The following is a 13300-nucleotide window of genomic DNA, read 5'->3' as shown; positions in this document are numbered from 1 at the left end:
GTGCATAATTGGGCAGCACGGTGGCTCAGTGGTTAGCACTTCTGCCTCACAGCAGTGGGGTCATAAGTTCAATTCCCAACCATGGCCTTATCTGTGTGGAGTTTGTATGTTCTCCCCGTGTTTGCGTGGGTTTCCTCCGGGTGCTCCGGTTTCCTCCCACACGCCAAAAACATACTGGTAGGTTAATTGGCTGCTATCAAATTGACCCTAGTCTGTCTGTCTCTGTGTGTGTGTGTGTTAGGGAATTTAGACTGTAAGCTCCAATGGGGCAGGGACTGATGTGAATGAGTTCTCTGTACAACACTGCAGAATTATTAGTGCTATATAATTAGCTGATGATGATACGTGATGTAAACCATAATATGTACGAACACAATGGGGATGAAGGAGATTTGGCCACAAATCGCAGTCACAAATTGCGTTCACTAAGAAAGCCGCAATTACGGGTATCTGCAAAGCTGTAAGATACGTGCAGGATTGTACCAGCAGCTTATGCAGGGCATACCTCATATACACTTATGCCCATGTAACAATTTGTTTTGTTTGCAAAATACGTATTCGCTGTTGGGCATCAATAAAACTTCAATAACGTTTCTAATACGGGAGAAATTACTACTATTTTACATATGGGGAAATAAAAGTTTTACATAAACACACACATAAAAGCATTGTATATGCACCTGCAATGAATAAAGCACCAATCAGCATTAATGGTGCATTTACAAACAGCCAATCACAAGCGGTTCGCTATTGCTGGTGACCGTCGCTCATCCGCCCAGGTGTAACCATGCGTAAGTGTCTGAGTCACGGAAATCGGCATAGGCGCGTATGCGTGTGGCCACTATTCTGAGCTTGCGCAGAGCGGTTTCATGCACGATACAATACAACAACAGGCGTAGTACTCACTGTGCCTCAGACCCCTGCTTAAATAGATGCATACTACAGTACTTTGCAATGGAATATTTGTCAGGAACTGGAGTGAAAAATCTATGTATTTATGTCTAATGAAGATGAACAGGATCAGTGGTCTTTCCTGGCCCCTAGTGGGCACATGCCACATCACATCACCAGTCTGGCACGGCAGCCAGTGTGTGAGGGGTGTCTGAGGAAAGCCTCAGCACAAACACATTGGAGAGCCAATGCTTTGGTCATAGTGCAGACTTGGTGCTACCACCTTATCTATGGTTCTATAAATAACTACGGGAGACTCCATGATGTATTAAAACACAAGCTGCTCTATCCAGCCAGGTCCAGCCGGTGGATTATTATATGAGCTGGGAGAAATAATCAGCTACATTTTTCTGTGCATATAATGATATCTGCTTCTGCCTTGTGCAGTTAAGGCAGAGTCTCTCCTGTGCTATCCTGTCAGCAATTGGATCAGAAAACGAATGACATGTGAGCTTTTTTAAACCCACGGCTGCCTGGGAAATCGTGCTTTTCTTCTCCCCAAATCTGCATTACCGCGGGAGCGCGCAGATGCTCGGGAGCGCGCAGCAGGCAACAGAAGGAACCACAGCAAAGATGGATTCCCAGCAGCTGCAGGGTGGGATGAAGTCAGCCAAGTCTCTGCTGTTTGATTAACCCAGCTCTCCTCTCCCTACCAATGGCCTGGGTCTGTAGCATCTCAGTACAGGACTCGGCTTATTTCCATCTGTGCAACTCCAGCAGGCACCTAATGGGTATCTCTAATTTTGTCTAAGAGGCAAATGTTGCTCCCGGGGACTCTGTTCTCTCTGATTAGCTGGCTGAGCATCGGGATCTGTCTCTCTGCGTCCTCTTCTGTGTACTAGTGTTGGAATCCCGATCCAGCTGGGGTTACCCCCATCCACAAACTGCATGCCCAGGCTAAGGGTGCATGGGCAGACAGACATTCTCCAGAAGCACTTTTCATAGGGGTTGCCAGAAGGTTTTGCAGGGGGGGTGTTTTGTCTGTAGTGTGCAGAGGACAACTGAGCCCCAGCCAAGATGCTCCCTTCTCAAGAAGCCTCCAAGCTGTACCATGACAATTACATGAGGAACTCCAGAGCCATTGGCGTCCTATGGGCCATTTTTACCATCTGCTTTGCCATCATTAACGTGGTGGTCTTCATTCAACCCTACTGGATAGGGGATAGTGTCAACACACCAAAGCCCGGCTACTTTGGGCTTTTCCACTACTGTGTGGGCAATGGAGCTGCCAACAGAGAGTTCACCTGCCGAGGATCCTTCACAGATTTTAGCACCATTCCCTCTGGAGCCTTTAAAGCAGCTGCATTTTTCGTGCTGCTCTCCATGGTGCTGATTCTGGGCTGCATCACCTGCTTTGCCCTGTTCTTCTTCTGCAACACGGCCACTGTGTACAAGATATGCGCTTGGATGCAGCTGTTTGCAGGTAACGGGGGAGTCAGATGCAATATGGAGCAGAACATGAGACCTCTTAGCTGACAGAAGGGGATGGGGGGTTACCTTAAATGCTGTCTCTGGCACAAACCTTGTCTGACGATTTTACAAGTATATCTATGATTTCTTTCTGTGCGTCTATCTGACTCTAACGCACGCACTGAAGTTCACGAACTGCGTTTTTGCTGTAAGTTGCGCTTCAGTATGTATTGCGGATGATTGATGGTTTTCATTATAGGAAGCTTTTGTGTACAGGGCAAGGTGTGTGGTTGTAGTAACGTCCAGCAAAATAGCCAGTTCCCCCTCTTCTTGTGTCTGGACACAGTTATTAGTCATATAGCTTTTAGATGGAGGAAAAGTGTGGAATAGGAATGAGAAGTGTGGAACAGGATTTAATAACAAGATATTAACCACCCACTGGGATCTGTATTAATGCTATTTTAACAAGAGAGTCTAATAGCAGACAGGGAAAAGCCTGTTGGCTGCAACAGTTCCATTACGGAGCCTTTGCTAACCTAAAAATAGCACATTTGTTACACTGGGTGATCCTTTGTGAGCTTTTCCATGTAAAAAAATAAAATGCTATACAGCCGAGAAAGCAACACTGTGTTAATTAATTACAGACATGTAGACCCTGGTATGTCATGTTTTGATCTACACTTTTGTTCTCTATTATGTAGCAAAAAGAGCTGAATTTGCAACAGATTGTGTGGCAGCGAGGTTCCTGCCCACAGATTTGGTGACTTAATTGTTACTATAAGGAACCGTGTAATGTGTGCCTCCTCGCACACGCTTTCTCTGTGTGTAATGTATAATGTGTCATGGTGAATGTGTAATTACATTTTGGGTTTTTTTGCAGATTGTTGTTATTTTACATTCAAGGGTTTTTTTCTTGATAATGATATTCAACAAAGTGCTACAAATGTTTGCAAGTTTTTCACATACTCAACTGGTTATCATTTTTGGAAGTTAGGCAAGGTAAGGGTAGATTAAGACTTTTTTTTTGGTCTTTTTTTGGCTGAAGGTTTCAGCTGAACATTGTGAACAGATAGGGTTTTCCTGATTTCCAAGGGAATTCATAGTTTTTAAAGCTCATTCCATTAAAAATAACCCAAGTCTTTAATATCGGTCAACTGCTTAGTACAACTTCTCATGTTCTCTGTGTTAGGCACAATCCACAGAATCTGATCTTGTTCTGAATATTGCAATAGTTAATATTCACTGATGGAGGTAATTTAAAATATAGTATAATTGTAATTTGATTATACCTTTTTTTTTTTTGGGGGGGGGGGGGGCATATAGCACACATAGGACATCATTGTAGCATACCATATTTTCCAGGTAGTTATACTTGGATGTAACTATAAATTAGAGAGGTACCGTATCCCCCCAATGCCGTTGGGTCAAGTACAAAGAACACCAATCATCCCTAAAGCATCCATATATCTTTGTGTACAGACTCTATATGCCTTAATGACTGGGGTGGATAATGCAGAAATACATACATTTTTAATGAACAATTCAGGGAAAAAGTGCATCAACGCAAATTGAGTTTTAAATTGGAAATTTGCCCTTTCAGCATTAGTCAGTTCAATGTTCTGATCACGTTTTTTGTTTGCATTGTTTGATGTTAAATGATGGCAGAATGTTGAGAAATGTAAATATATAGATGGGAGCAGCCTAGAGTCTCAGCAGAGTGGGGTTATATTTATTCACCAGGAGAAAATAAAAACAAATAATCACAGGCATAACACAGAGTTATTCGCCATAGATAAGACATACGTGGTCAAAATAAGGTCTGGAATCCAACAGAAGGGAGAGAGAGAGGGAGAGTGATCCTGCCAAGTACAACATGTTGTCAACAGCTGTCAGAGTTTTGATGTTTACGTTCTTTGTTACTCTCATGTACTGAAGAAAAGAATGCTGGGATTTGTAGTTCAACAAGGGAAAGGCATAGGATCCCTAGGTCTGCTCATATAAATCCTTCTAACCTTTGAAAATGATCAACCGTTCACATATATTACGTCATGCGTCATTATCAACGTCGCCCTACAGTCAAGTTTTTGAAAGCTAATCTAATTTTTAAGAACATTTTGGCAAATCACAGATATAAGGGCCATTCTTCCACATAAATATTTATATCTGTGATCGTTTACACGGCATGGGAGGGGGGGGGGGGGGAGACATGAGAATTAAGCCCAATGGTGGAGATGTTTATTTTCGTCATCATTTAATTATATAGCGCCACCTATTCCGCAGCGCCGTACAGAGAATAATTGTCATTCGCTTCGGTTCCTAACACACTCTCACTAGGGTTAATTTTATAAGCAGCCCCTTAACCTACCAGTATGTTTTTGGAGTGTGGGAAGAAACCGGAGCACCCGGAGGAAACCCCCGGGAACAACATATAAACTCCACACAGATAAGGCCCTGGTTGGGAATTAAACTAAGGACATCATATACTATAACAATGCAGTATATAGCAACATAATGTAAGTTGAAACAAGATCAATATAATTATTGAGCAGCAGATTATCTGCTCCCTATAGAAGACTGGCCCTTTACCAGGCTGTTATCTTTTGTCATTTATTTATAAGGCGCCACAAAAGGTCCGCAGCGCCGTACAGAGAGCATAGGCTGAAACAGTACATGGCACACAGGGCAGAAACAAAAGTAAAACAATGTGCAATTAAATTATGGACCCAGCTGAGAAGAGGTGCCCTGGGCAAAGAGGTTTGAGTGACATCAAGATTACTTTAGAAACTAGAAGAGGGCAGGAAGATGGGCAGAAGGGGCAGTGGGAGGTAGTGCACTAAAACAAGCTGAACCTGTGCCCAGGAGTGTGGGTACAGGATCAGAGTGGAGAGGCAGAGGAGAAGAGGAGACTAAGGGACCTAGTATCGAGGCGCGAAAATGAGGCTGGGGTGCTGAAGGCAGAGGTGACAGAGGAGGAGGGCACAAGGATAGGAGAGCCCTGCTCACAGGAGCTTACAATCTAAAGGGAAGGGGCAGACTAAACAGGAAACACAAAGAGGATCGACAGGGTGAGGGGGACTATGAAAAGTGAAGAAGGATCATGAAGAGGCGGGTAGAGTGTGGGATAGAGGAAGTTAGGCAGAGGAAGGGTAGGCTTTCATGAACAGGTGGGTTGTGTGGGATCAGTGGCAGATCCTGGGGGGAGGGCGATCGGGGCAACCACCCCCCCACCCCCCCCCCCCCCCCTAGCTGTACAAGTCCTTTAAATTTGGTTCCAAGACGCCGATCAAAAGGGGTGGAGTGGGCGAGGCCAATCGCGGGTGGTGGGCGGGGTTTTCCGGGGCCAGCCAATCAGAATGAAGGAGGGGCGCAATTGTGCAAAATCTCCCCCCCTAAAAATTACATCTAGGTCCGCCCCTGCGTGGGATCATTTGAAGATCCCTCAAAACCCACTAACATTTAACACTCCATAACTGACAGGCTAGATCAGGCCTAGCCACCCTACGGCTCTCCAAGTTGTTGTGAAACTACACATCCCAGCATACCCTGCCAGCTATCTGCTGGCTAACTACTGGCAAAGCATGCTGGGCCTTGTAGTTTGACAACACCTGGAAGACCACAGGTTGGCTAGTTTTGTGCTCGATAGTAAGAATCTTTACAAGAGGGGATCAACATCCTAAGAACTCCTATATCTTCTTGGGAATGAGAAACTCACTATACGGTGTAGGCTTTTGTATAACTCACCAGTAAATAGCCTGAATTGTTTGAATATCAATGACCAGGACAAGTTTACATTAGTTCCTTGTGATCTCAAAGGATCCATCAATTCTTTACGTCTTTGGGGTCTGATGAGTTAACTGCTACTTGCATGAAATCTATCTACTGTATCGCACAACCCGGGCATAGTAACAGCTAGACGGCATCTCTGCCGATCACTCTGCCTTCCCTGACACATCATGAATCATAAAGGTATTTACAAATGCAGATTTTAATTACATCTTCTCAGAGGAAAAGTGTACGGCTTTCTAAAAAATGTAGCAGACACTAATTATCTCACACTTATGAGATTATCCGTTTTTATATTTGCGCTTGGATTTTCACTCATATTGAAATGTCTCCTGGTGGAGGGTTTATAGTCTACCCTCTACCTCCACACAGCAGGGCGTAGGCGTGGGGGACATACGCCAATATGCATAGCGTATCTTGGGTGAAATTGCTCTGTGGGTGCCCAGAAAGTGGGAGCTCCTATGCAGACTTGACCGATTATGGCACTCACGCTGGATACACACCTATGGAATCATAGACAAACCGAGGGGGGTTTCCTAGTGCCTGGAACCCCCCCCCCCCCTCCCAGCCTGGTGTACTGTATGCTTGAGGTTGCTGGACCCTGCCCCAGGACAGCCACTTTGCAGCTTGTGTGCAGATCGTTTGTGTCTGCACTGTTCACAGCCATCTCTCCCCAACAAGTATTGAAAGCAGCAAGAGCAGGTAGGAGAGAGCAGGACAGTCTGACATCTGTTCTGACACACTCAGTCAGGACTTTGTCCTGATTGTAGGGACAGTTGGGTGGTATGTCCCACTTCACACAGCTCTGCTCGAAAAAGGGAGAGCTGTGTGCACCTAACAGTAGTGCAAGCAGCATTGCCCATGTATATGATGGGGATAGGAAGAGTTGGAGAGCAGCCAAGCACTGTCTAAAATTATAGCCACGCCCACTGGCGGTGTGGCATGGAAACCCCTCTCTACAAATCCTGCGTTTGCCCCTTGAATTATCATGCAGATCACATAATTCACGACCGTGTGATATTGCAAGAGTGTGTACGCTCCCTCGAACATGTTTTATCGTACCAAAAACACATTGCATTTGTTGATTTGGTTTTCTGAACTTCCGAAAAATCACATTCATCGATGGAACGATGTCGGGCAAATGTGGCAGTGTGCACACACTCACTACTAGCAGTGGAGGCAGATATCTGTAGAGTGTGCAGAGTCACAATCTTTGCAGCAGATGGTTATGAGAGATGAAGATCACAGACCTGAAGGTAAATTGTGTAGGTGTGTATGCATGAATCTGCATGCTGATAGGAACTTTCAGTTGTTGGTAAAATGTTGACAGAAATTGCATTTGGAGTAAGGTTGTGTAGGTGTGTACCCAGCCCGCCTACGTCAGGAGAGACAGGACAGGAGGGGGCGGGGTGTGTTTATGCAAATGTGGCTCATGCAGATCTGCAGAACATGAATATACGCCTGGTAAGGGGCATATATTTTGCGCATTCCACAGGGCAGTTGCAAACACTCGATGATGATGATGATGACGTGTCACGATCCAGACACAAATGCTGCTGATATGGTGACATCTGGAGATGTGTACGGTTCTGCATATGGGCAGAAATACGCTAATTTCCATGCTTTTTAGAGTAATCCACTCACATTTTGCGTCAAACTCTGCTCAGCCTCAGTGGGGGTCGCCATTTTGTGGGCTGACAGATATTCAGTCTGTCAATACGCTTAAAACTAGCATTGAGGCATGAGGCACGCTGTACCTCATTCTTCAGTGATGTCATTAGTTCCTAATTAATTGATAGGCTGCACTCTCGTGGGTAGTGACTTGGCCTATGAAATAGCTGACTCCAGGGCTGCCATCAGAAACTGTGGGGCCCAGTCCAAATTAATCTGGCAGGACCCTCCTCCCTCGTTACTATGTATGCCTCCCTCCCACTTCACAATATATTCCCCCCCTTCTTCACCGTGCATGCCCCCCCTTTTACCTCTTCACATTATATGCCCCCTCACTCTGCACAATACATTCCCCCCTCTTTATAATACATTCCCCCCTTCCCTTTCACAAAACATGCCCCTCCCTCTGAATAATACATCCCCCCTTCTGCACAATCCATGCCCCCTCCCTATGCATAATACATCCCCCCCTCTGCACAATACATGCCCCCTCCCTATGCATAATACATCCCCCCCTCTGCACAATACATGCCCCCTCCCTCTGCATAAGATATGTCCCCCTCCCTCTGTATAATACATGCCTCCTCCCTCTGCACAGTACATGCCCCCTCCCTCTGCACAATATATGCCCCCCTTCACAATAAATGTCCCCCTCTGCACAATACATACCCCCAATTCACTTACCTCGTTCTCAGTGCCGGATTAAGCCAACATAGGCCCCTGGGCTAAGACGTCCCCAGTAATTTAAGGCCTCCTCCCCCTCAGCCCCAGTGTATGACCTCCACTCCCCCCATACATAGACACTTACCTGGCCCTCTTCAATGCAGCCTTCGAGCAGCACCTCTTCTTCCTTCTTGCCCTGCTGTCAGTGCGGGCGCAGTGCGCAACGTGCTGGTCAGTGGGGAGGTCTCATGGTCCTGTTAGACTATGTCATAGTCTCATGAGACCTCCTCACTAAGCAGCGCACGCTGTACACCGCATCCGCAATGACAGCGGGGCAGCCAACAGAACATGAATGAATGGGACCCGTTCACCGGCATTAGGTAAAAATCTTTCTTAGGGCCCCCCGGCTGCCCCGAGGCCCCTGGGCTGTAGCCCAGGAAGACCAATAGGTTAATCCAGCTCTGTTCTTTCTTGAGGCGATGCGGCGGCTCCCAGACACTGATAGCCTGGGAGCGCTCCGCACAGTGATGATGTCACTGCACCGCGTGCGCCTAACCTATCAGAGCATGAGAGCTGCCGCATCATGGAGGGATGCAGAGACACAACAGGCAGACTTGGAGCCTCCTAGTCGAGTTAATCATAAAGTGGATCTTTGACTTGAACATCGTAGAGGCAGCCAGGACCACCATCATGGGAGTATAGGCCGGGGGTCTGTCCGGGCCCCCTAGTCTTTCCAGGCCTGTACTCCCGTGAAGGCGAAACTGGCTGCCTCTACGATATTCAAGTCACAGATCCACTTAATGATTAACTTGACGCTAATTCATAAAAGAAGAGGCACAGAGGTCAATCAAATGCTGCATGAAGAGTACATTGTGTTTTTTTGGCACTCTTTACACATTGAGAAGCCAAATTGGGAGTCACTGCAGCCAGCCCTATAGCAGAAAGAATTAAGACTCCGCATATTGACAGTCGTTTGTAGCTTCAATGGGCAAACTTTTCACCATAATGAGGTCATAAATGAAGATATTCGTGCAAATATATTTTATATGTGCCAGAATTTGGCAATGTCTTCTGTAGGATCTTATTGGATAAATGGAAGTTAGAAGCTAATGACAGGGATGAGGACGTTTGCACCAACTGAGGTGCGTTTTCTGCACCTTATACACTAAATTAATGGTGATAATAATTTCCTAACATATGAAAGAAATATTTAATTTAGTCCATTTAGGTAATAGCGTGTGTATATTTTTATGGGCATCACGGAGAACACTAAACAGTTAATGACATGAATGATATTAGGATATCCTTCCTGATTCATTTGTACATTTTTCCTAAAATTCGGCTTGTTGGATCCTTTATTTACGGTAGTTTAACTCATGATAGTATTTGTGTCACACGTACAAACAATGTCTATTGTAATCCACTTCTGTAGATTCTCTATTACTTAATAACAACTTAATACACATTTGGATTTAGTTTTATTTTTGCTGATTAAAATCCTAACTTAGAGGGTCTGAGTCAATAAGGAGAGCAAAGCAAAGAAAGGAGTAAGTTTGCTCCTGGACAAACCATGTTACAATGCAAGGGGTGCAAATTAGTTTATTATTTTGCACATAAGTTAAATACTGGCTGCTTTTTCATGTAGCACACAAATACTGAATAGCTTTATTTTTAACCTGAAATTTAAAGTTGATCTAGGACATGCCCTACCCCAACTATAAATCTGTTCCCACATTTTAAATTCACCTCCCCCTCCAATGCAACATGGTTTTGCCCAGGTTACTCTTATAAGAATTGTGGGGGGGGGGGGGACGGGGGGACACAGCGGCGTAGCATCCTTTAGGGGGGCATGCAGGGGCTGGCTGGGCGAAATGAGGGCATCTGCCCCTGGGTCCGTCCCATTGTGGACTACCTTGGGCTGGGTCTCTAGGCTAGCTGCATTTTTTTCCCTTTAAAACCTTCCTAATAGGCTATTGAGCCGAGTCCTGACCCTGAGTGGAACAATGCCTTCAGAAATTGACGGGTGTGGCTCATGTAGCTGATTTACAGCCTATCGGTCTAGATTGAGCCTGGACAACTCTCCAGTTGTTGCAAAACTACAAGCCCCAGCATGCTTTGCCACTAGGTAGCCAGCCGATAGATGGCAAAGCATGTTGGGACGCGTAGTTTTGCAACACCTGGAGAGCCACAGATTAGCCAGGTCTGATACATCTAGATATATCTGAAACACGTCATTATAGATTTCTCCCAATTGAGCGACTACTTTCTCCATGTGAGTATTAAATGTAGGTATTATCTGTTGGTCGCAAATTTATCACAGAATATGCTAATGAAGCTACTAGGGCACTTGATCTTAATTGGGCTTGGCATTTTAAGTGCCTGTTCTCTGAACACTTTCTGATAGATAGGAAGGGGATGGGAACTTGCGTAGTAAATGGAAAGATAAATTACATTGTGGAGCGTACCTGCCAGTAAACAGAGCGATCGCAAGACGTGGCGGGCTTAATAAGCCACACTCTGTCCTGCGGGATAAGTGATGATATCGACTATTTCCGAGAGAAGGTCAGGAGAGTTGCAGGATGGGTCCCTGAACGTGACGCTGTGATGTGACAATTGGAATGAGAAAAGTTTGTGAAAGTTAAAAAAAATACAACTTCATGTGACAACAACGCAAAGAGCTCAGTGTGTGAAAATCCTGCAAACACGGCCGAGGGAATTACGTCGACACCTAATTACAGAAAGCATATTGCTTTTAATTTGAAGGTAATGGCAATTAGGCGGCAGGGTAAATTAAGCTATTGAACGCAAGATCAATCTCACCAGCTCTATGTCCCTGTGGCTCTCGGATGCAATTCTCAAGTGCCCCCGGAGAGGACGGGCAAATGATGACACTCCTGCTTGAATGCCGGTGGATTAATTAGTAATATGATCATAATTTTACCGGATGCTGCAAGAGCAAGCACTTGACTTATGCCAGCACCCGATTTTCAGTTTGGACGGGAGTAGTTTCCCCTTTTACGGGAAGCTTCTACTTTTCTGGAATCTCAATAAGTTTTACATATGTGAAATAGACCCTAAAGATCTGTTTTTGCCAATAATATTAGAAATGGACGATTCTCTGTTGGCGAATTAAAATTGTGAATCGGTCATGATACACCAAAAAATATGCTGAATAAATAACACCCACTGGATGATCAGGCCAATCACAGGGCTAGGAACAGAATTTGACAGCGAAACACACAGCTAGTCTTCCATTTTTGTTTGTGTTGATTGGAGGGGGGGGGGGGGGGGAGAGGATTGTTTTTTAGACTTAGCAATAGTCATGTTTTTTCCGTGCATCGTTGAATTATTGTATGTATGAGTCCCCACCACAAATGCAGTAAGACTATTCCTTGGATCTATTTATTTATTTTTGTTTATTTATTTAGCGCCAATCATATTACACATTAGAGCTTATAATCTAAATTCCCAACCACACACACTAAGGTCAACTTTGTAAGAAGCCAATTAACCTACTAATATGTTTTTGGAGTGTGGGAGGAAACCGGAGCACCTGGAGGAAACCCAGGCAAACACGGGGAGAACATACAACCTCTATAGACCCAATCTCCAATAGCACACCAAGGAATGCCCCTTAAAAATGCAAGATAAAATCTTGCTTTTGCCCCTACTCCGTAAATGTAAGGAACACCCTCACCCCGGCCAAATCCTCACATCGGTTGATACGAACGTCCTTTTCCCCGCACAAATCGCCGCCTTGCTCCATAAACCTATATGCTTTGTCAGAAATCGACGCGCACTGGCATAAAACAAGGCGCAGGGTACTACCAAAATTCATTTCACCCTTCATAAATTACTTCAACTGTGTGTAGGTGACCGGACCACCTTCAGAATGACCATACCTACCAGGGCTACATTATTGGACAGGACTAATAAAATATAGTAATAGTTATAGGTAACAGAACTTGTGTGCTTTGTGAACAGTGATATTAAGTGCACCATGTTTGTGTATTGTACTGTTTGTTTTGTTTATTGTTACTTTGATTGAAGTTGACCACCCACATTGTCAGAGTTCATAAATGAATGTCGCTTAGGAAGATCCATCATTGACCAGAATACAAAAAAACAATAGTCATTGATCATTCACAACAAAATAGCTCTTCCTCCAGATAACCTGACTGCCAATTAAAGTTACAAATGTCTTTCAAAGCTGTGACGAGACGGAACTGCTGTGTAGTCCTTTCCCGTTATATGCATCAATTATACCATGTCTCATAATGCCAGAAAAAGTCGTTCTCAAGTATTTAGAATGCAAGAGGGAAGTGGGCCTGTCTCTGGGGATTAATACATAGTAAACTAAATAATAAATATATAGGATAACAAGCCATTTTGTAGTCAAAATCATTACTATTTTTTGGGTTAGTCTGTAACCGATACCAAAGGCATTGTATGCAAGCTAGATTCAGCAGGCATTATAATATTTTGGAAATAAAAAAGGAACTGTGCCACTCTAGATTTAGGGAGAGTGAAGGTAATTGCAAACTGTACTTTTCCTTTAAACACACGCAGGGCCGGATTAACAATGGGTCTGATGGGGCTTCAGCCCCAGGGCTCTCCACAAAACTAGGCCCATGTCAGCAAGGAAGAATTATTTTTTTTTACTTCTGATTGAAAGCGGGTGGTCCCATTTTTGGAATGCAACAGGTGGTTGGTGGGAAGTGCAAGCTAGGCCCTCTATGGTGCTGGCCACGCCCACATACAAGTGGCCACACCCACACACAGCTGGACACACCTGCACATCTCTGGCCACACCTCCGGTGGG

General features: G+C 44.7%; 1 protein-coding gene across 2 annotated transcripts in view; it reads left to right on the top strand.

Annotated features, from left to right (window-relative positions):
• The first annotated feature begins 1082 nt into the window (after positions 1 to 1082).
• LHFPL4 (LHFPL tetraspan subfamily member 4) overlaps positions 1083 to 13300 on the top strand; it is a 95170-nt gene continuing 82952 nt past the window's right edge. For both annotated transcript variants that reach the window (XM_075183490.1, XM_075183489.1), the window contains exon 1: positions 1083 to 2374. In XM_075183490.1, the coding sequence (XP_075039591.1) occupies positions 1969 to 2374 (406 nt within the window). In that variant the 5' untranslated portion in view covers positions 1083 to 1968. The remainder of the gene's footprint in view (positions 2375 to 13300) is intronic.

This window comes from Mixophyes fleayi, chromosome 8 (assembly GCF_038048845.1).
Source record: "Mixophyes fleayi isolate aMixFle1 chromosome 8, aMixFle1.hap1, whole genome shotgun sequence".
Taxonomy (NCBI): domain Eukaryota; kingdom Metazoa; phylum Chordata; class Amphibia; order Anura; family Limnodynastidae; genus Mixophyes; species Mixophyes fleayi.
The sequence above is the reverse complement of the archived record's forward strand: the minus strand, read 5'-3'. Positions and strand labels throughout refer to the sequence as shown.